This window comes from Scatophagus argus, chromosome 3 (genome assembly GCF_020382885.2).
Source record: "Scatophagus argus isolate fScaArg1 chromosome 3, fScaArg1.pri, whole genome shotgun sequence".
Classification (NCBI taxonomy): domain Eukaryota; kingdom Metazoa; phylum Chordata; class Actinopteri; family Scatophagidae; genus Scatophagus; species Scatophagus argus.
Window position 1 is genome coordinate 6,492,061 of NC_058495.1, and position 22,770 is coordinate 6,514,830.

The following is a 22,770-nucleotide window of genomic DNA, read 5'->3' on the forward strand; positions in this document are numbered from 1 at the left end:
ATACACATTCAACAAAGAATTTCAGAGTGTATGACACTGGAATGTATAATAAAGAGGATGCCAGTAAAAGGTATGTTTCCTGTATAATTATGAATTACGCAAAGCAGTTTCTCTTCTACAAAACTTTTATGAATTGAAAATGGATATGAATATTTTACAGCCCTTCTTATAAGGACCATTAAATTTACAGAGAGAGAGAGAGACCGAGCTTATTCTAGGTAATACCAGTAACCCTGCCCTTTGTCTCCCTGGCAACATACAATAGAGGAAGTTTACAAAGTACTGACCTGCCCACTTTTACCTGCCACTGTGCCAACAAATCAATCCTTTAGCCGTCTCAGGTTTATAAGGAGTGGAGAGTTAGCCGTGACATGGAGGCAGACTCACTGCCAGGAAAAAGAAGTTACTGTTTTCACTGATAATAACAAAACAAGGTGAGCCTGTTTGTTTTTGTTTGTTGTTTTAAATTAGTCTACAGCACTAAGCTCCACAAACGTAGCTTAATTCTTAAACAAGATTTAAACTTAGTCAAACTTTCACGGGAGTAGGAGATTAGAGGTGTTTCCACTGACGTAACTGCAACAGATCAGAGTTGATAAGCAAGTATGTACTTTCTTAGTGCACACACAACCATGTTTGGTGTATATGAAGTCAGTTTTGCAGTAATTCTGTTCTAAGTAGATCTGAATGTAATCTTTGTAAATGAACTGCATATCCATAATTCACTTACAAAAGGTTACACACCATGCTTAAGGTGTTGTTTTCATTGCATAACACTGTGGGTGGCTTCCCTTTAAGTCTAAATTGTGACACGGTAACTGAGGTAAGGGAGGCATAAATGATGTTTTTAGTGTTTATTTAAGTTTTAATTAAGTGTTGTTTCAGCCAGTGTTTTGATTCCCAGTACAGGACTTGCCATGGATACCATCTTTTCTACGCAGGCTTCTTACCTTCTGGCCCTCTCTTTTGTTATGGCACAAACAGAAAATGGGAATTTGACCATGGCACCAACAACAGCAAACTCTGACTTGCCCTTTCTTGGTAATCTGACACACATGACTGCAATGCCAAATATATCTAACTTCACTGCACAGGGAACTACTACCTCAAACCTGACGGAGAATGAGACTCCGTTTCCCAGCATGACCTGGGACAATGAAACATTCACCAAAACTACTGCAGCCACAACTGAGAGCACAATTAATCTCCAGACATCTCAGTCAACAACAATCGTGACTCCTCTCACAAATAGTACCCCACTGACGACCACAACACATAACACTCCAACGACAACACCAGCAATGCCGACCACAGCAGGTTATACAAGTACACCTGATACTACAGTAACAACTGCAAATTCGTCTCACACTGTCAACACAACCTCAGACTCAGTGGATGAAACCACACAAGGTAAACATCAGGTATTGTTTTATTAATGATTTAATTGCTCATTGTATGTTGATCTCATGTGACTCACTTTGCTTCCCTTTTCCCTGTGCTAGCAGATTTGCCACTAGACATTTCAGAAAAGAGTATGACTATTCTCTTCAGCGTTGTACTTGGAGTTCTTGCTACAGCATTGGTTGTGTTCATGTTTCACAAATGCAAACAGAAAATCCAATATTTGCATCAACCTCTTAACAACTCTGATGACACAGGTAATAAGTTCCCCTTTATCATATAATCAGTGCAAACTATTTCATTTATTAGCATTTTAAAATACCAATTTCATTATTATTACATTTAATATTTAATTTTCCACAGATGCATTTGCGACGGATGATGACACACTCGTTATTTCTGGAGGACTTTACGATGGCCATCCGATATACGACAATGTACCAACAGTCCCGGCAGATCAATCTCAATTTCGCCTTGAGTTCCTTCATTAAGGACAGAGTTCTTAGAGTTTGAGGTCAACTTTAGTGCTCAACAGGCTTGGACAAAACCAAGTTTCCTCAACTGACAATTTGAATACTGAAATTTCACCCAAGTGAAATTCAAAGACCTTTTGAGAGGCTAATCGTGGCGAAGAAGAGCAAATACTGAAGGGCGAATATTCAAACAAGGACAATAGTGAATGATTTGAACATTACTTTAATTCAGATCACTGTCCATACTAGGATACATCAGTTAATTTAGTTAATTATTTAACATTAATTTAATTTAATATCTATAACAACTACATCAACACCTTAACCACAACAACAATGTAAACCTGTCTAAGAATGAATCAGATTTCATGTGAACACCAGTTAAGATAAATTATTCAACAAAAACAATTTTCTTTTCAAGGTACTTAAAGTGTACATATCTGCAGTCACTTAAAACCTAAATTCTCAAAACCCAAAACATACTGGAATATGAACACCTGAACACATCTGTTAACAATACTGTTTAGTTGATCCATAACAATACTTTCTATGTTGAGAAATAATTCTGCCTGCCGTTATAATTGTTGCCTATTAGCTCCTTAACAGTATTATATAGGCATTTTAATAGTCTGATCAAGCACCTGTCCAATACTGTTGCAATTAATCTTTATCTGACTTATAACAGTACTAGTTAAGCAAAGATCTTCTCATTGCTCTTCCTCTTTTTTTTGTCACAGCCAATAACAGCTGTCCAACCAGAATCTCTCATCCTTTTCACTGCAGCTAGCTTCAAGGAGTTCCCTGGTGACTTATTCTTGACAGGGCTCTGGATCTGACAAAATGTTGATCCATATTTTTAATGAGTTAATGGACAATTCTTACTTGTCCGTGTAGAAAATGCATAATTCTAATTTTCAAACAGCATTACACTGCTACTGTCATATTACCTTCCGCATGCTGCCTTTGCAGAGTGGAGCAGAAAACTCGGGGGTGGATGCACTTGCAAATCTCTGGTAAGAACAGAAGGACAAATCAGCAAATAATAAAAAAAAAAAAACACAGTGTACGGTCCTATATACTTCTATATAACTCACCAAGACATCATTTTGATCAGAGCTGTCAGACTTGGGGTCAAGCTCTATGCTGTGCTTTGCCCAGTGTGCTGCCAGAGCAGGAGGTGTCCTTATTCTGTAGGACTGTGAGGAATTTCAAAGAGTAAATGTCAGCAAAAATAGTTTTATTCATTTTTGGAAAATGTCACAATAACGCTCTGTGTTACTTTGATCTTTGATCTTTTGCCAGCACTGTTTGTTATTCTTCTTGGAGTTTGCAGGTCTTCATTGTAAATTTCCTATGATGAAAAGACATTTTCAGAGTTATTATGAATGCACTGGTGAATAGCAGACAGGTCCACACAGACTAAACTCTTAAGACATACTAGTCCCAATCATACCCAGAGAAAATGTACTCAATGAATAGATTCACTCGTGTACCTTGGTCTTTGGTGTTGTTCGACCTGATGTTCTGATGGATTCAGTGTCAGATTCCTTAACGACAGAAGACACAAAATGTTTTCACGGTTAAATTCCAATTATCATTCAACAATATTTACACTGTTGACACACAGCGTACACAGAGAACGACACTTCTCTTACCCATGAACAAAAATACACAATCTTTACACAGATATGCAAACACACCAAAACGCCTCCCATTTCTTTATTTCACACGTAATTTAGGAAAATAAAGGACAGTTTATCTTTATGACAAAGACAAAAACTGTTGAAAGGTTATAGGTTGGAATCCCCAATAAAATCAATATCTGAAAGGCATAACCAGGTCAGTTAATACACAATAAGTTATGGAAAACTTAATTTGATTTCCAAGCCATCTCAACAAGTAAAAATGACACAATTTGCTCAGTCTGTCTAAAAATGTGTGATAAACTCACAGATTTCTTCATAACTGCTGAAAATCCATCATCTTTGCTGCAGGAGGGAGGTTTCTTGGTCTTGGAGAAATAAAACACGTGTCTCTTTGAAGAGCTCTCTTTTGGAGCCTCTGAACATTTCCCTTGTTTACAGTTTGAGGCAGGTAACTATAATTTTGAAGATCAATTCTTGGTTAAGTACAAGTACAGACAAACCACATCATCAGAGGTTGCCTATTCGTGAATGTACAGATTGTATACCTGCTTGTTCATTACTTCTGACAGCTGAGTGACATTCACAGATAACATTTCTTTCTTCAAATCAGTTAGCTCCTTCTGCAGGTTTTCCTAACAGCAATGAAAAGTACTTGTCAAAGAATCAGTATTTTCTCAAAGGGTAAATTACAACCTGTGTCAGTGAATGCAGCCATAAATAAACTGATTGAAACCAGGACATACCTTCTCTGCCACTTCTGTCCTTAGCTGTTGCTTCAGCTGCTCATTATGCGTCTTATACTTTTCGAGATCCAACTCCTGATTTGAACAATTTGTTCAGGGCCATGTTAGGATGAAATTTATATCTCATCTATTTGTTTTAGATAAACATTAACTCTTGATTTTTCAGCATGATACCAGTGATTTTCTGAGAGCAGCGATGTCCCTCTCTTTCTTCTTGTTCTCTTCAAGCTCTGCATCCTTTTTTTCAACCATCCGGTCGTACTGGCTCTAGTAAAAACAAGTCAAGTTCCTTCCAGTGCAATGTGGTTGGACTGACAGTTATGGTGAACTAGATTCAGACAACATACATTTTATGATGACTTTACCTTGTGTTTTTCCATCAGTGCAACCATATCTGCTATCTTGTGCTGACACTTGCGCTCTGTGTCTTCCTTGTTTTTGATCGCCTCTGCTGCAGTTAATCGGAGCTGATGTACCTGTCACACATGAGGCTTTTATTCTTAATTTTTTATTCTGTGCAACTAAAACTGTTTAAAAGAACACAATGTTTCACAAGTAACCTCATTCTCAAGCTCTGTTGCAAAGGCTGATTTGGACTCAAGATTCTTAAGCAATTTCTGATGGCCTTCCTCGTTCAGTCTTTTAAGGTTCTGGGACTCCTCATGAAGACCATTGATCTAAAACAAAAAAACAACCATTTGCATCATATATGGCTATACTTCATATCATCATATGCATCATATATGGCTATGTTTTTTCTATTCATATCTAAATTTAAACAGATTTAAATTTTAAGCATACCACATTTTCAAGTTGACTAGACTTTGCAGCATCCTTTGCCATTTGTTTCTTAAGCAATTTATTCTGAAAATACACAAGTGAGATGTCAGCTGAATAAATTACACAGACATCCTATTGCATATCTACAGTTTCATAATCATCACAGACCTCTTTTTGGCATTCGTCCTGGCCTTTAAATGTCATTTCTAATTTTTTCCTGAGGCTGCACAGCTAAAAAACAAACAATGTCTTCTTACTTACACAAAATGATCAACAATAACAGCATTTTAAGGTTTCAGTATTATAATCACCTTTGTTTCCATAGCTTTGATTTGTTTTTCTTTTGCTGCAATATTCTTCTGCAGATGTTCACACTCAACAAAAAAGAATAAATAAATCCTAATTTAACATTTTGCTTTCTTATGATTTTATTGATAAATGGCTTAACTGCCACACTTACATTTTCCTCTATTTTCCTCTGTAGAGTGTCAGTTTTCAGATATTCCCCTTGAAATCTGGTTTTAATGGAGTTTGTCTCCTCTCTGTTAAATGGAAATATACAAATACAAACCTCAAAAACTACATAATGTCAATCCTCTTGAGGCCTCTGAAGTGAAAACTCACCGTAAACATTGATTTTCTTCTTTCAGTCTTTGAATTTCTCTTGTGAGCTTCACAACCTTCTCCTCACTCACCTGAACAGTCAAAGTTGTTAATCAAATCAACAAATGTGAGTAATACATAAACAAATAAATTAACTGACACCTAACAGTATCTGTATTTGATTAAATCAGTCAGACCTTCATCTCTGCCTTCATATTAGACGATCCATACTCAAACTGCCGTTGAATGGCTGTCTTCTCAGACTGGAGCTCGTTAAAGTTGGATAGTAGCTCTTTGTACTGTTCTCTTAAAATGACATAACGGCAATTATCCATTAATATTACAACAGTTTAATATACTATTCTAAAGTATACTTTAATATTATGGAATGGCTGACTATTCAGAACTTACTCATGCTGTGTAATGTCTTTTCTAAGTTGCTCCACCTGACAGGTGTGTTCTCTGTTTTTCTTGCTTTCAGTTAAGAACTGTGCCTCCAGCTCCTGCACTTTGATCTGAGAGAATACAAAAAGTGAAGCAGTGAAGCTATGTATTGTATATAATAAACAATCTCACTGATTTTATTTTTTCACTACAAAAGCAATTTTGCAAAACGATAAAACGGTGGGTAAGAGATGATGAGTGCAACAAGAAGGGAAAAATCATGTAAAAACCTCTATCACTGTGGACTTCTCCTTTAAATTTTCTTGTGCCTTTTCAGCAGCTTCACAAGCCATCTTCAGTAGACCATTTTCAGCGAAGGCAACCTCTGCTTCATTCTGTGTCAATAAAAAAAATGAAGCATCAAAGTACACATTTTAAATGACCTGTATTAGACTAGGGAATAAATATCGTTGTCACCTATGAGGTGCAGTGTCTATCTGCAGCACCTTTAAAAGCTGGGTTTCTTTAGTTTTCATAGAAAGTTCGGCCGTGAGTTCCTTCACTTTGGTTTCAGTGACATCAATCTTATTCTTCATGGAGTCAGTGGATTTTGATTCCTTGTCCTAAGAACAACAGAATAGTGTGAGTGTTTTCAAGTCATCTTATGTAGTATTCAGACTACATTGAAAGGCATAGAAGCAAAGAATACACCCCTCTAGAAGATCAAAATTCCCTGTACCAGTTTATCTTCAAGGAGCTTGATCTGAGCATCTTTCTTTGCACTCTGTTCCATGGTCTCTCCTGTTGAGGAAAATGTTTTCTTATGGCCCAACATATCAGCAAATAAAAATATCTACATATTTCCCTCAGTGATGCTTACCTAAAAGTGTGTTTCTTCTTTCAAGCTCCTTGTTGTTTGCCATGAGTTTATCCTCAAGCTCCTTGGCCCTTAAAAATGAGTCATCACAGGAACATAAGAGCATGAGGGAAAAACTGTATTTGATCAGAACAATGCTATGGATTTTCAGGATTTAGTTGTACCTTTGTATCTCTAAGGCTAGTGAATTCTGTAGATCCAGAACAGTTGCTTGAATCTGCTCCAGCTTCTCTGCTTGTTGATTTTTGACTTTGCTGATCTCCTCCAAGTTTAAGTCTTTGCTTTGAATCATCTCTACATATTTCTTTTTGCTTTGTTCCAGCGCTGCAGTGATAGCTTCACAATTTTTCTGTGGGAAAAGAAAACATCTTAATGAAAGCAGACAGAACACCACAGATCCCAATTTCACTGAAAATGATCTCAACACATTCACCTCAGTTTCTTTACAGCGCTGCTCTGCAGAGCGTAGTTCTTGAAGAAAGGATTCCTGTTCAGTTTTTGTGCTTTTGAGAAGTTCACATTGTTCATCTGTAAGATTAGTAAATATTTAATAATATTATCTTTAAGTGCTCTAATGTTGCTCAGTGAACTTACATTACAGAAAAAAACATTTTGAAAAGTACAAAAACTTTAATTATTTTATAGTAAAGTCTGTTTTTCCACTTTCCAAGTCACTTTCCAAGCAGTTATTCAAACGTATTAAGACACTGGACACACAAGAATGACATGTGTAACAGTTCAGGTATCTACTTCAGAGTTTACTTATTTAACTAAAAAACAAAAAAAAAAACAAACAAAAAAAAACCTTAAGAACCTAGTCAAGTGTTCACACTGTTAACTTCACTGGATCATATTGCTTACCAGATGGAAACTGGATTAGCGTTTTAATTTGATCATTTTTCTTATTATGCTTGACAAAACATTGTTGCATGCTCAACAAAATGACAACTGATGAAATTGCTTTTGTAAACTAATCAACGTTTACAAAAGTATAGAATAATATTTTTTGCAAAATTATGAATCTAAAAACAAACAGCTACGAGCATGCTATCTTTATTATTCTAATTTAATTTTGATCTTACCTGTTGCATCTTGAAGCTGTTTGCATTGCTTCTGGGTTTCATGGAAATCAAGCAGGATTTGCTGAAGTTCATTTTCCTTATCCTTGAGTTTTGTTTGAAGGACTGCAATCTGTGAATGTAGTGTCAATCCTAAAGCTGTTTGTTTCTAAATACACACTTTAATCAAGTAGACTATCTAAAGAGTTTTATTTTACTGACCTCTTTCTCTTTTAGATCTTCAAAGTGCAGAAAGTCCTCTTTGACTGGAAAAAAAAAAGTTAATTCTCTTGCTTATTAATCTATCAATATTTCAATTCTATATTCAATTTAGGTATATTTGATCTTTCATGTTATTTCTAACTGATTAAAATATAACATTCAGAGTTACTGTAGTAAAAACAAAACCTTTCTCCATCTCCTGTTGATCAGCTTCAGCTCGAACACGAAGGCTTTCAAATGCTGCAATTAATTTCTGCAGAGGAAAAAGTTATTTGTAAACTGACAGGCAAACCTTTTGTCCTAAGGCCCAAACACACTTAGAGTATTTCACGTATGTGTTTTGAGGTGAACTTATCGTTTTAAATGGCTGAATATGCACCAAAAGCATTATGAGAACTGCTTCAGCTTTGTTTCAAATGAGGACACATCGACCAAAGCTGCATCTCCAAACAGGTATTTCTGCAACCGCAATACCTGTTTGGAGAGAGCTAAAAGGAATAAAAAGCAGAGGTGAAAAACAGAGGGAGAGAAAAATGGGAGAGAAGCCCACTGCTGTAAAATCTCCCATCAGTGACAATCAAACTCTGCTATTCTACTTATCTAAATTTTGTAATTCTGACATGAACACAATAATATTCAGTCACGACTGCAAAGAGGAAGCTACTACTGTCTTACTAAAACTGTCCAACAATCACTATTATGAATTTTTAAAAAAAAACATATACATTTTGAGTTTTACCTGAATACTTTCACTGTTTCTCAAGAACAGGTGATGTGTTTCTTCCCTCTCAGATTCAACTACAAAATTTAAGAATGATTATAAAATATGCAGCAATATGTCATTATTTTCACACATTAATAATATGGCTGGTTGAGTCATGATTTGGGCAGAATATTGAGAGTAACTTACATAAATGTATTTTCTCAGCTGACCGCTGAAAAGTATCTTTGAGGATGTTGCACAAGTTTCTTGTTGCGTTGTTCCTGTATTTAACATTTGGAAACAAAATAATTTACATAGACAAAACAATTAGAATTGAAAAACCAAGCGTCATGTGGCTGTTACAGGGCACATCTATTGTGTCTCAAAGCAGCTTCACACAAACAAAACTCATACTTGTTTCTCAAATCCTCATTTTCACTGATATGTTCCTCCAACTTTATGGTAAGACTTTCATTTGCAAACTGTGAAAACAGACAGAACAGATATCACTACAGATATCACAGGGTGTTAGAGTAGGCTGCTAGTCTTTTATAAATAACCTTTTAAGGAAAAAAGATTACTTTATATATGTGTTTAGAGATACAGAGGAGGAGGAAACAGAGAGAGAGAGAGAGAGAGAGAGAGAGAGAGAACTGTCACGGTGACACACACCTGCAATTCTTGAATGGCTTTGCGCTGAGTTTCAATTGTTCTTTTGTTTTCTTGCAGTCTCCTTTCCTTTTGCATGGTGTCAGTGTCAACCTGGGCCTTCCAGCACTTAATTTTCTCAACTTCATCAAACAGCTGAGAATAAAGCTGTCCAGGACTGCAATTCATCTGGGGAGTAATAACAATGATGGGAAGTAAACTGACATACTTTACAATAAACACGTTGCAAAGTATAGTATTCTATACTAAAATGTCTTTTGATTTTTTGTACAATGAAAAAACTACCTTGTCCTTTTCCATTGGTGGCACAACTTTCATCTTGGGAAGGTCTTTAAAAACAGAGACAATAATTTATTAAAAAATTTATGATAGATGATATGTGTGAAATTATGTAGTGTGTAATAGAAAATACCTTGTCTGGTTGGTTTAGTTGGTGCAACCAAGCTTGTATTGGGGAATGACATGCTCTGCGCAAATTTGTCAAAAGATTTACTGTAACCCTAGGGAAAAACAACATTTATGTCTAGTCATCATATGTACTAATTAATACTGCCCCTTAGGCTACAGCTGCCTCTGTTCATTAATGCTTTCAGCTTACAGCTGGAAAACAATGCCCTCAACTGTGCATACTGTGAAAAACTTTTATTGCTGGTAAAAAGTTTGATAATTATTGTGCTGTCGGACTTGCTGAGTGAGCATCAGTGTGTTCTCCATTTACTTTAGTCAACAGTTTTCACTGTTGGTTAACCATTGTCCACCTTTATCTTATTATTATTGGCTAATTTAACTTATCTGCTGCAATGTCTTCATGAAATCATTTCTCACTGCTTACCTGAGGTTGAACAGGAGACACCTGTCCACTATTCACCCTGGGAGGTACAAACAGTTTGAAGTTAAAACCTCGGTCTCTCTCCATCCTGTAAAGACCACAAGTACAGCTATTGGTCAAAGTATGCAGATCCTTTACTCAAGTACAGGTACTAATACCAAATTGAAATTACTCCACTACACATAAAAGTCCTGCATCCAAAACCATACTTAGGTAGAAGTATGGAAGCATTATGTATTTACTACTATAAATAATGTTTTTGGATGAATTTTACTGCTGTGATAATTTGCCTGTTGCATTTCACTGCTGTAGATGTTTATGGTTTTGCCAGTTTAAACTATTTAATATACTGTTGGGTAGTATTATCTAAAGTACTACATCATATTCTATAAGGTCAAGTGCTTGTTGTGTCTCTGTCCTGTGAGAAACATGTATCTCTAAAAAGCCCAGAATAACAGCCCTCCAGTCTGTGGCTGTGCAGCCCCATACACAACAAACTGCATTGCATTGCAGTGTTTTGACACCTTTTTTGTCAGAATCAGAATTGACTTTATCAGGAATTTGAGTATCTGTTCTATTGGACTGGACAACAGGGGCCAGCCTTCACTCCCCATGTGCATCAGTGAGCCTTGGCCGCCCATGTCCCCTCACCAGTTCATAAGTTTTCCTGCCTTGGCCCCCTTTTGGTAGGTCCTGTCCACTGCAGACCAGGAACATCCCACAAGAGCTACAACTTCGAAGATAATCTGACCCAGTTGTCTACCCATTACAATTTGGCCCTTGTCAGGGTGGTTCAAATCCTGCCTATTTTTTTCTACCTACCAACACACCAACTTCAAGTAAAAAAAAAAAACATTCACTTTCTGTCTATTACTATATCCCACCTACTTACAGGTGCCACTGTAACAAGATAATCAACGACATTCACTTCACCTGTCAGTGGTCATAATGTCATGGCTGATCAGTGTGTGTGTAGTCGTTACATCTCACTACTGAGTAACGTTTATTGAGCGTGAACTGTTGACATTAATGGCAACATAAGAGTTTATCAAGCTTGAGACGTTTATTTTCGGAATAAAGTATGAGGGACTATGTCAGACTACATTCACATTGCTTAATGACATTAATATTAACCCAGTGACCAGAAGTTAGATTAGCCAAGGCCAGGTAAAGTAGTTAGTTTGTTATTAAGATTTGGTTCAGCTAACGTTTCTTGTTAACCGGAGTCACTTTGACATCATCTTTCTTAGCTACTTAACGTCAGTTAGCTAACTTATCTTGAGCAGGTCCTACGAAATAATAACAAAACAGCTACCAAAAACATTGTCACGACGATAATTTTGTTTAAAAACAGCCGAGCAGTTACTTACCTGTTGTTACTTTTGTTAAGTAGCGTTAGGCTATTTACCGTTTACTATGACCTCAGTTGAAATGTTTACTGTTTAACGGTTTGTACCTGATCACCTTATGCGCGTGAGCAAGAGTTGGCTCTGTATATGTGACGTGACGTTAACGTGTCGTTCAAGCTTGGTGTCGCGGCCACTAGGAAGACAAACTATACATCCATTATCGGACAACAAGGGACAATAAATGCATACATAACAACTGCATGCTTTTTCTTTTGCTTGTACGTTTTATAATACGTCATCCAATTAAGCTGCTGAACAATATTACTTAGATAGACCGAACACCTGATTTAATGGTACGGTGGCGTATACATTTTGTTTCCGGTTAACTGCTGACATGGATTAGTTAAGACAGATGGTATTTTATTTTTTTCTAAACGCCAAATTCCCCCAGACAGCAGTGGGACAAAAGAAGGCACGGGTGTCGTCGCATTGCCAGTTTGTCTGATGAAGGACCTATATAAACCGCCTAATAAATAATGGTCACTGATAAAATGTGAGCGCGTACAAGACATGTAAGATTAATTAAGATAAGTAAAAGATACACCCTGTGCCAACCCAAACCCTTTAGGCCATTAGGCCAGACTTTGTGAGGCTTGCAGGTTTATAATTCTAACCTAGAAAAGAGACCATGCAACCAGAAATTAATCAATAAAGTCTATTTGACTGTTAGATGGAAGGAGCAGGCTTATTTATTTATTATATACAGTAGCTATATCTGAACTTACTTCGTTTTAAAGTGACAAGCACAATTTGATAAAATAACAATACTGTGAAGGCATTTGCCTTGTAATAGTAAATAGGTAAAGGATAAATTACATGATACCAGTAAAGTAAGTAAAATAGTCCAGGTGCATCTCTTAAGGACTGACGTTTTTTTCTGATAAGAGATTTATGAGAAACATAGAATACACTCGAATTTTGGGTTCTTGTCAGTTTATTTGATTTTCTGACATGTGTTCCATCTTGTACAGTAATTTGCAGTCAGTGGCACAGTTCCCATTAAGTGAATATATAAATCATCGAAATGCACTCCAAATTAATTTTAATCATCAATCAATCCAGTAAAACATGATTAAAGAGAAATCTTCTTCTTTTTACTTTAAAGAGAGGAGAGTTAGTAAGATATTTGCAATATACACAGTGATAGTGGCACCAAGGGGGTTTTCAAACCTTCCAATACTGCACATATGCTAGGAGGTCCTTGTAAGCAGAGAAAGTCTTTAGAAATGTGATGATGACATGACACGCAAAGTGAGGTGAACACTGTAATTACGCACTTTCAAAGAGAATGTTAGGGTCACTTTAAAAAACAGTGCACACACTTTGCATGTTGCCCCTTGAAAATAATTTTAATTATCTGATGGTACATTTAGAAAGTTAAAATACTATAAATGTGTGCTGCAGAAAAAGCTATAGAGAGGATATTGTGACATAAGCAAAGATTTAAAACATACACAATAAGTGATATAAAGGCTAAACAAAGCCGAATAGTCTACCGAACACATAGAACAGTTCCTATAAGCACATTAGAGGTATTTTATGTGGATTGCTTATTAGAGTTTAAAGGGCTTAATGGTGTGTAAATATTTTAGATGGACTTGCAAGTAAAGGTATGAGGCTTTGACTTCTGAAGAATGTCCAACCGCTGTCCTTAACCATTTGTTTTTCACACACATACATACATTTTAGGTATGTATATATATAAACATTGTAGAGAGCATTAGACAGTGTCTTCTGTGTTCCTAGATTCTGCTACCCCCTTGGCAGCATTGTCCCTGTTGGACTTTTCTCTACCTCCCACCCTGGCCCTCCTCTCCTCCTCTTTTTTCTCTTTATCCAACAGTCGATAGTTTAGTCCCATTCCTGCAAAGAGGAAGACACTGGAGACGATGAGGAGGATCCCACAGCCCTGGTATGTGTACTTGTAATCATGATAGATGTCTTTGAACTTCCCTGTGAAGACAAATATTCATATTACATTACACATAACATTTTTTAACAATCATAACTGTCAACATCAAGCTGTAGTAAAATGCACAAAAAATAAGTAAATATAGAGACAGAGAACTGAAGTACTCACCAAGCAAAGGGGGCCCCAACAATACAGGACCGCACTCCACAATAGTGACCAGCCCAACAGCACTGGAGAAGCGCTGGGCTCCCACCAGGTCCATCAAGGTCTCAAACAGCACTGAACTGAGCCAGCCAAAAGCAAAGCCAAAGAAGATGGCATAAATCACAAAGCCTTTGTAGTCTACTGATATTGGTGCTAGAACATGACAAACGCCGTTGTACAGCACAGACGCAGCAAAGAAGTACTGTACTCTGGGCCGGACCCACTTAGTGTTAGCGACAATTCCCATTGAGGGCCTGGCAAACATGTCAACAAAAGCCAGTACAGACAGAAGGAAAGCTGCCTTCTCTTTAGGGATATCTTTACTCTTCGCATAATTACTGAGGAACACCAGTGGTGCAAAGAGACCAAAGAACATGATAATATTGCCCATAATGTACAGCAAAAAGCCACGGTGCTTGAACAAAGAGAGGTCGATGAAGCTGTTAATGATCTGCCCTACAGTCCTCCTCTCTGTGGTCTTCTCTGCAGGTTTGGGTTTCGGTCCTATGGGCCGCATGAGAGAACCAGCAACACAACAATTGAAGAGCAGGCCACCCAGGATCAAGAAACTTCCTCTCCAACCAAACTTCTCAAAGAGCCAGGTGTTTATAGGAGCCAGGGTGGAGAGAAAGACAGGGCTGCCAGCCATAGCTATTCCATTGGCAATTGGCCGCTTCATGTAGAAGTATTTTCCAATCATAGTGAGGGCAGGGTTGAGGTTGAAGGCCAATCCCAAACCTAAAAGAATTGAAAAATAAATAAGTGTACTTGATGTATGTAAATGTATGAGTTGAAAAATAAGGAGTTGAGTATTGAACAGTGTTGGGACATTCAAAATATTTTTTTTGAGAACAGTAGATGACAATAATGTGCAGTAAAAAAATGTTGACTCATGACAAAACTTAAAAATACAGAAAGTTAAAATTGGGTACCTCCCACCACACCAATGCAAAAGTAGAGAGCTTGAACAGAGTTGCAGAAAGAGGCAGCAATAAGGCCCAATCCAGACATACATCCTCCAACAATCATAACAGGACGACTCCCATACTTATTAACCAGGATGCTGCTGATAGGACCTGAAGAGCAAAACACAATGTACAAGTACATGCATTACAAGTTGAAACATGGTGGTTTCAGTGTACAGTTCTATATTTAACCACCAGAGAGCTCCAGTGCCACAGCTGTTGCTCAGCAAATTCAAACAACTTCTGCAATCATTTTTGTCAGTGCTGCACTGCAGTAGATGTGTTCTCATGCCATTAATAATGTGATCTGTCAGAAAAACCATGAAAGCTTTAATGAAATGAGGATTTATCTGGTTCAGAGATTCATAAAAATTGACAGGAGAATAATTTGTTTGTGGATTCTTCTTAAGTATACTGTAAATGTATTTGAAATGATTATTGGAAGTACCTCAATTCAGAAAAGTGGGTGGGTTTATAAGTGTGTCTGTTTCTGTGGGGTGAAGGAATCGGTATATTAAGGTGACAACTGGTATCTTCTCACATTTTGGTACCTGATGCACTAATTCAAAAGAGTGACAAAATGTGGGAACAGTAAATCACCATATTATTATGCATGCACATTGGATTCAACATCGATTCAAAAGAATCGCAATGACTTGTAAACAAATGACAAAAATGCATGGAGGGTTCAGGTCACAAAACACCATCTCCACCTACAGCTTCTAACAGCCAGGCTGAATGAGTATGAGGACCCACATGGAAGACACTTCTGCCTTCCTGCCAAATCCCAGCACTACCCAATGAACCTAAATAGAAACTGACAGTTTTTGTTTAGAGGTTGTCCAGACTCATTTGCCAGCACGGTACAAGACAAAGGGTTTTTAAATTGTAATGCAGGCAGTCTCTACACTAGCAATGAGTTCTTTCCTTCCGCCTTGCAGGGAGAGTTGCTCAGGATAAAAAGGTTGGAGACAAACCAATGTAGAATATTATGAATGTAATGAATCAAAAATTGAAGGAGTACAGAGGTACGCAACAGTGGGTTGTTAATGAACTTCTCCTGGCGATGTGTTCAGAATGGTGAACATACAGATTCAGCTTTCATGTACTCACAGCAAACATTTCCTCACTTATTGTCAATTACCATGCATAGCTTGTTTTCATCTGTGCATATTTACATTGAAACATTTTAATTAATTAACTACGTTACACCTGAACATGCATACCAAGTCAGCTGTGGCTCATATTCGTACAGGTGCTTATCTCACTTTTTGAGTTATGTAAAAATGTGCTAAACCCACACAAGCTTGGAACAATTATGTGCTGTTACACATAAAAAATATTAAATAATAAAATATGTAAAGCAAAAGACAAATTAAGAATAATTGGATGCTTTCACAGTGTAACTTGGTGACCTTTAACCACAACAGGAAATGTGCTGCTGAACCACAAGCAGCATTGATTTCTTTGTGGGGAACATGATACTTCCACTGTACAGTAAAAAGGGCTTAACTTGGACATGAATGTTTCATTTGACATGTAATACCGCCTAAGTTAATAGATGACATTCGGCAATTAGTTTTTACATAAGTTATGAAGAAAAAATAGAACATAAAGTTTAGATGTAATGTGTTCAATATTCACTGAATGCAATGGATTTCATGTTAGCCTTGAAAAGAAAATGCTTGCAGATCTTGCAAATAAATTTTACACTCAGACCAGAACAGAAAACTTGATAAAAAGTCATTTTATGTGGTATAATCTTTCCACTTCACATCACTTTGGCACACTACAGCAACTTTCTTAAAACTTCCCTCAGATTAAAAAAATGCTTAAGTCATCATTTTCCCAGTTTATCACATGTTAGAGTAAAGAGAACTGCAGTGTTTTGATTTAGAGCAGACGGTCTTGAGGGACAAGAAGAGTTCCTTTGAACTCTGTTCTCTCCGTGTTGAATATCAGGCACATGAATAAAGGCTTATCATCACATAACCGGCGAGACCTGTGTGACATCACCCAGTGTCTCTCATCAGTGCAGGAATACAGCCAAACCTCTGGTGGTCTTTCACTCTCAAAGCACAAGGGAAAGCATTAAGTGGGTTTAAAAAATCTATTAATGTGTTCCAGAAGCAGATAATGTTACATTTTCATAAACAATACTACAATAAAGGAGTTGCAGTGTTGTTTTATCTCAGTATGATCATAGTATCTATGGTCTGTTTGGGGACAAATCAAGACTGAAAGGTTACAATACATCTCTGTGTTTGATCAAAAAGCAAAGGATTGGTTTTTAACTGAACACTCCAGGAATAAATCTCTCACAGCTCTGCTAAGAGCCAAAAATTGATTCAATCTATAAATCTTCTTGATGTGCTAAATGTCAAGTGTTAACAAACCCCTGTTTGGCAGGTTGTATTTTGGGTCGTAGCTCACCTCCGCCGTACATGACTGCTAACATGATGGAAGAGATCCAAGACACCTGGCTGCTAGTCACATTGAAGATCACCTCAATCTCCTTAAAGAAGACAGTGATGGACTTGGGGAATGCATAGGAGAAGCCAATAGAGATGAAGGCCCCGGCTACCACCATCCATCCCCAGCCACCCTCAGGTGGTGTGTAGCCTTGAGGACCACCAACAGCGGGCGCCATTTTCACTCACAAAACTCCTCGTCGGTTACACGCGTTACACAGATATGAAGACCTGTTCAGGAGAGAACACAACAGCAAAACAACAAAAAAGGAAATTATTTGATAAATTGTTGGCATTTACTGAAAGGATTTTTTTTTTTTTTTTTTTTTTGCAGATTTCCAATTACTATTTATAAACCAGAGGAGCTTTTTGCATCAAATCTGTGAATGGGAAATGTCAACACCATATATTGAGAAATACAGCAGCGTCCATCAGAAGAACCTGTTCTGTCCTGACAAAAATGATCATTAAACCTTGAAGTCATGTGTCTAATCCACACCGCACCATACCCAAGTAGGTGTTACTCAGTCCTGATCCTGAGACCTGTGTCCCTGTTCTAACACACCTGATTCAAATGAATGGGTTGTTATCGGGCTTGGCGATGAGCTGGTCATCTGAATCAAGTGTGCTGGAAGAGGGAGATATCTAAAGCATCCAGCACAGTGACTGATTAAGTATAAGGTGTCAAGGTCAAGTCATGATCTCATTGAGCTACCTGGCAAGTGAATAGTCATAGATGATGACGTCAAAAATGAAATAATAATTGAAAAAAAATCTTAATTCATGGTTTGTACTTTAAAATTCCTGGCTACCCAAAGCATCTGAGCATTTCTGCTCAACTGGATTACATTCTTGGTGTCAAACACAGCATATATGACTAATTTGTCATATGAATTTTCAAACTTTTACTTTCTTTGATGGTTTTTGTAGCACCACAATCAGGACTATTAGTCAGGCAGTGCCAGTTGAGGAAATTTGGCCCCCCACTGGACTTCATTTGATTAATTTTCATACACAGGAGGGTCGATTTCCCAGGAGGACTAGGACGATAATAAAAATTCTAAATCGACTATACAACAGTTTTAACATGGAATCAGTGGTTTAGTTAAATTCATGAATACACTGAACAGGTTTCAACAAATAGAATAAAACTAGGATTTTTGAAACCACATTGTTTCCTTTTTATGTCCCCATCGGTATCATTAACAGAGCACTATGAATCCTCCCTTTAGTTTCCTTATTGAAACCTGTGCTATCAAGGTGATCATGTAATCATGTATTTTTTAGGTATAGTTTGTTTTATACCAATGTTTCGCTTTACAGCTTTTAATGTCCTCCTATACGGACATATTTTTGTTTCAAGGTATCTTATAAAGCATGTGGGAAGCTGATGCACACCATTTAACTGAAAGGGTTTTCATTTTTAAATTTGATCCAAAACTGTTTAGAGCTGCTGATGTCAAATGTTTGAAGGCATAACACTGCATGCACATTAAACAAATGAATAATGAATACAATAAACAACAAAATTGCTTCTGCAGAAATGTAACCATTCTCATTCTGTAACTATTCTGCATATTATAATTTAAAAAAATCTCTTTAACCTCCAGTAAATGCTTGTCAGATCTTTTTAACTTCTTAAAAATGACTTTGCCTCCCATGCAAAAGAGATCGATGTTGATTGCTGTCTGACAGTATTGATCTTTGCCTTTTTCCACCCATCTCATGCCCTCTGACCTTTGTTTTCCCTCATGTGTCTCATCTTTAGTACTAAGTGGCCTATTGGACTTCTTACTCTCTGTTGTATACTACCCCAAAGATTCATCTGAATCTTCCTGCTCTGCTAACACCTCAGGTGTATATGGAAACTGATCAGGTTTTTCAAACAACTTTTCTCAAACTTGAGAAGAGTTTAAGGAATGAGTTTTGCCTTTCTTTGCTTAAAATTGCTCTCTGCATGTATTCACAGAGCTCCCAACTGCTGGTCTCCCACAGTCTCATTTTAGAGGTGATGAATAAGAGTCCAACTGCAGAGTCAAACAACTTACTGTACTGTTTACACAGGGGAGACTATCCAAAGAAAACATCGATCAGACCATGAACACAGGCTGAATTCACACTACTCAATAGCTCAGGGCTATGGTGGATGATGACGTAGTGTTTTTCAACCAAGGAGGACTAGATGTTGTTGATGAATTGGTTGAGTGCTCTGCAAACTTATTGGATAAGCCAGTTGTGTGCAGAGAGTAGTGAATATTTAATGTGTTAAAGAACTTTTGTTATTGAGTTGGGATTTTATCTCCTGCTACGCAGCTGTAAATGTGCCTCCTGCATTATTCTATAGATGCAATAAGCAGTGGAGGTGAAATAAAAACTTATGTCTCTTATTCACTCATATAGACTTTGAACCAGTCTGAGTGTAACCAATTAATTTGCACATAGATAACATATTAAGTTACCTTAATAAGTGCAGTGTGTTTTATATGATACATCTTTAACATTGGATGATTGAGCTTTTGACAGCATGTGATGAAGATTACAGTAAGAGTACAATGTCTGCTGTTTAAAGCTTTAACACAGCTATCGTGAGGAGGTGGAATTGTTAATAACAGCTAACATGTATGCATGCTCATCATTAACTAACATAGTAGTGTCACAGGCCTCCACACGTTATTTGTAAAGGCCCACAACATCAATGATTAACAAGTACAGGAGAAACAAGTAGCCTGTCTCTTAAAAAGGACACAATGCTACTAATTAACATGTATTTTATGTGTTTAATCTGGATACACAGAGAACTGCAAAAGGGACAAATTTTGGTGTCAGGGAGTTAGTTAATAGCTTGTTATTAAATTGCTGTCACTGTTTCCACCCTGAAAACTCTGCACAACTACGACAAAGGTCAGTTGAAAGATCTTCATTGTCTGAAAATAGTCACCACACATCCATGAGACGACCTCTCAAATAGGACAGTATTCTGGGGAACTGTTCTTTACAGGCAGCAGAGACAGCATCGTATTTTTAAAGAATAAAAAATTCAGTGGTTGACATTAGATGATGAATGGAGGAACGCCTAAAGACAGACAGGACTCCAGATAAAATGGCAAAACTGCCAAAAAAATGAATAAAACTGATAATTTCATAGTAAGGATTGATCACTTGGCTCTAAAACAGAGACAAAAGTATGAAACAATTCAGTGAAAACTGCAGAGTTGATTCATTTAAGTCAGTCATGAGAGAATGAAATGAGCAGACAAGTGGGACGAGGTATCAACGCTAAGTCCCCTCACACTGTAAAGGTCTAAATAAAGCAGTCAAAGTGGGCGGCCTGAAAGTTCCACTTGACAATACACATACCTGCACAAAGCACGGTGGCTTCAACAGAGGACAATAGCAGTAACACAACAGGATTGGGTTACAGTGGACACAAGAGTGATTTTTTTCCTGGAATTAATTTGACTTACATGGATAAATTAATCACAGGACTGTTTAGATCCTTGGCTTAGTATGTGAAGTGATGAAACCTTGTTATTGGACCACATCAACAATAGCACCAACATCCACATGCTGCATTCAGTGACCCAACTTTTATACATTTTAACATTGTTTGTGAGTACAGTTTTCCTTGTGCTTACTTTGCTAAATTCTGGTTTTGTTTTGATTTAGTGTGAGCCAAACTGAAATGAATGAATGAAAAAATAGATGGTAAGGTTGGTTAGATTCACAACAATACCCCAATTATGAACATGAGATTTTACATCTTTGACTCAATTTCTGTGCTTCTAACAAAACAGCTTTCATGAATTTTCCCTGCAGTCATGCTTTGGGCCTCTTATGACCACAGTTTTATAACTTATTATCAGATCTAGTGAATTCATCTGATTAATTTTTAATGAGAATCACATGTTAATATTTGCTCAGGGAAACTGCATGCTTATGTAAGTATTGTAATAACCCTGACAAATCAATACATATTTCATGAATAGCCAGCTGGAAATAGACATCTTATACAAGTAATTATTTGTAACTGATGTCTGGCAAATGTTAAATGTGCATACTGTGCTTGAGTTTGTCAAGCCTCTTACCTTGGCAGGAGCTCTTGAACGAGGCCAGACGAGCTCTGCAGATAAACAGCAGTCTCAGAGGCACGTTAACACGCTGCAGACATCATTGATTGGGAATGAGTGTCTCTGAATATGTATGAAATAAAAGAAAAAAAATCACTGCATATGTCTCTCAGATATTCCAGAGGTGATCTGTGGGTCTGTATCCACCGTGACAGTCAAAAAAGTCACAAAAAGTTGCCAGTGGCACCGCGACCTCAGAGCTCACCCGTTTCCAGCAAAGTGAAGCTGGAAAGTTGAGTTCATTCAGTGCCCACATCAAACAGCTGGACGATCTGGACACTGTTGTGCTAAGTGTTGAGGTCAGTCAAGTTCTTATTGGCGGTGGGAGGCTGAGTGCCGTGCCCCTACAATGCTTTCTCCACCCCTCTGTCATGTGCTGAGCTCACACACAAAGTGTGTGTAATTCACTGTGCGGCCCTGTGACCTAAGAGGATATCAAATCATGTCTGCACTCCAAGAGATAAGATGCTTTCTAAGACACTGATTTCCTGCATTAGCTGATTTATCAGTGCTATTCAACTGAATACTGGACGGTGCAGCTATATAAGAAATCCGGTTTACTTACACAACAGACATTGTCTACTTCAACCACCTGAAAGAAAGATTTCTGAACACTTCAGGGGTCAGATCTGGTTGAGCCTTTCTCCCAAACTCCCGGAGGAGCTATTAATGAGTCTGTATCAGGGCTTGGGAAAGGAAAGGCCTGAACACAGGAGGATTGAAACAGTGTGAACTAACAAAGTGCCTTCAAATTCTTGACAGCCTTGAAACATTATTTTTCTTTGTTATGTTGTTTTATGTTGTTCCCCTCATTTTTAGCACTCGAATAAGAACTTTCATAGCTTTTCAAACAGAGGATGCCATGGAATGCCACCCCAACTACAATACAGTATTTACTCCTGGACTGGAATTTATTTACAAATGCAAAGTGTGAAGAACAGGGGCGTAGCACCAAATTCTGGGCCCCGGTAATAATCCTCCTGAAGGAGGATTATAACATGCATGGGGTGCAGTAGAGTGCCTCTGCACTCTCACTATAGATTAGCCAGTTTCTTTGAATCTTTTCACAGCCATTAGCCAATTTCACAAATTGGAAATATGAAGGGAATGGTTTTCCTTCCATATCTTTCATATCTTTCATTTTATTTCTTTGTTCTACAGCATCTCTTCCTGCCAGTCTACGCACTATTGTGTCCCTCTGTCTATTTGTAAGTTGTAAGCCTGGACCCTCTGACAAGTCCTCTTCTGTACTGTCCTCCTGGCTATTTCCCTTTTCTTCCTCCTCTACTCTCTC

General features: G+C 37.5%; 3 protein-coding genes across 6 annotated transcripts; 1 reads left to right on the forward strand and 2 right to left on the reverse strand.

Annotated features, from left to right (window-relative positions):
- Positions 1 to 267: 267 nt before the first annotated feature.
- si:ch211-105j21.9 (sialomucin core protein 24-like) lies at positions 268 to 2,943 on the forward strand. Its single transcript, XM_046383107.1, has 4 exons — positions 268 to 434; positions 905 to 1,410; positions 1,503 to 1,658; positions 1,765 to 2,943. The coding sequence occupies exons 2-4, from the start codon at positions 918 to 920 to the stop codon at positions 1,890 to 1,892; spliced, it is 777 nt and encodes a 258-aa protein (XP_046239063.1). The 5' UTR covers positions 268 to 434; positions 905 to 917; the 3' UTR covers positions 1,893 to 2,943.
- Positions 2,078 to 11,897, reverse strand: sycp1 (synaptonemal complex protein 1). Of its 4 annotated transcripts, none has more exons than XM_046383104.1 (35): positions 11,759 to 11,897; positions 10,392 to 10,476; positions 9,972 to 10,059; positions 9,845 to 9,888; positions 9,563 to 9,727; positions 9,305 to 9,372; positions 9,098 to 9,171; positions 8,927 to 8,985; positions 8,374 to 8,440; positions 8,188 to 8,231; positions 7,990 to 8,098; positions 7,341 to 7,435; positions 7,072 to 7,256; positions 6,911 to 6,978; positions 6,770 to 6,831; positions 6,537 to 6,653; positions 6,321 to 6,425; positions 6,058 to 6,161; positions 5,844 to 5,952; positions 5,668 to 5,738; positions 5,504 to 5,585; positions 5,355 to 5,417; positions 5,212 to 5,274; positions 5,065 to 5,127; positions 4,824 to 4,940; positions 4,629 to 4,739; positions 4,438 to 4,530; positions 4,264 to 4,338; positions 4,066 to 4,152; positions 3,826 to 3,885; positions 3,368 to 3,421; positions 3,154 to 3,225; positions 2,969 to 3,070; positions 2,822 to 2,884; positions 2,078 to 2,706 (listed from the first exon to the last, which is right to left on the reverse strand). In XM_046383104.1, the coding sequence occupies exons 2-35, from the start codon at positions 10,473 to 10,475 to the stop codon at positions 2,566 to 2,568; spliced, it is 2,964 nt and encodes a 987-aa protein (XP_046239060.1). In that variant the 5' UTR covers position 10,476; positions 11,759 to 11,897; the 3' UTR covers positions 2,078 to 2,565. The 4 variants fall into 4 exon arrangements, with proteins under 4 accessions (XP_046239060.1, XP_046239058.1, XP_046239059.1 ...); XM_046383102.1 differs by having other exon boundaries at positions 3,826 to 3,972; XM_046383103.1 differs by lacking the exon at positions 5,212 to 5,274 and having other exon boundaries at positions 3,826 to 3,972.
- An 816-nt stretch (positions 11,898 to 12,713) lies between these two features.
- On the reverse strand, positions 12,714 to 21,783 carry slc16a1a (solute carrier family 16 member 1a). The gene is made up of 5 exons (XM_046383110.1): positions 21,435 to 21,783; positions 17,312 to 17,580; positions 14,846 to 14,989; positions 13,878 to 14,651; positions 12,714 to 13,750 (listed from the first exon to the last, which is right to left on the reverse strand). The coding sequence occupies exons 2-5, from the start codon at positions 17,526 to 17,528 to the stop codon at positions 13,518 to 13,520; spliced, it is 1,368 nt and encodes a 455-aa protein (XP_046239066.1). The 5' UTR covers positions 17,529 to 17,580; positions 21,435 to 21,783; the 3' UTR covers positions 12,714 to 13,517.
- Between the last annotated feature and the right edge of the window lie 987 nt (positions 21,784 to 22,770).

What these genes read in the sequence shown, in the direction of transcription:
- si:ch211-105j21.9 (XM_046383107.1), top strand. Translation starts at nt 918, where the DNA reads ATGGATACCATCTTTTCTACGCAGGCTTCTTACCTTCTGGCCCTCTCT. An exon ending in AGTGGATGAAACCACACAAG is followed by an intron (nt 1,411 to 1,502) that starts GTAAACATCAGG and finishes TCCCTGTGCTAG; the next exon opens with CAGATTTGCCACTAGACATT. An exon ending in TAACAACTCTGATGACACAG is followed by an intron (nt 1,659 to 1,764) that starts GTAATAAGTTCC and finishes AATTTTCCACAG; the next exon opens with ATGCATTTGCGACGGATGAT.
- slc16a1a (XM_046383110.1), bottom strand. Translation starts at nt 17,528, where the DNA reads ATGGCGCCCGCTGTTGGTGGTCCTCAAGGCTACACACCACCTGAGGGT. An exon ending in AGCAGTCATGTACGGCGGAG is followed by an intron (nt 14,990 to 17,311) that starts GTGAGCTACGAC and finishes TTTGCTCTTCAG; the next exon opens with GTCCTATCAGCAGCATCCTG. An exon ending in TTGCATTGGTGTGGTGGGAG is followed by an intron (nt 14,652 to 14,845) that starts GTACCCAATTTT and finishes CAATTCTTTTAG; the next exon opens with GTTTGGGATTGGCCTTCAAC.
- sycp1 (XM_046383102.1), bottom strand. Translation starts at nt 10,475, where the DNA reads ATGGAGAGAGACCGAGGTTTTAACTTCAAACTGTTTGTACCTCCCAGG. An exon ending in AAGAAGAAACACACTTTTAG is followed by an intron (nt 6,832 to 6,910) that starts GTAAGCATCACT and finishes TTTCCTCAACAG; the next exon opens with GAGAGACCATGGAACAGAGT. An exon ending in AGGACGAATGCCAAAAAGAG is followed by an intron (nt 5,128 to 5,211) that starts GTCTGTGATGAT and finishes GTGTATTTTCAG; the next exon opens with AATAAATTGCTTAAGAAACA.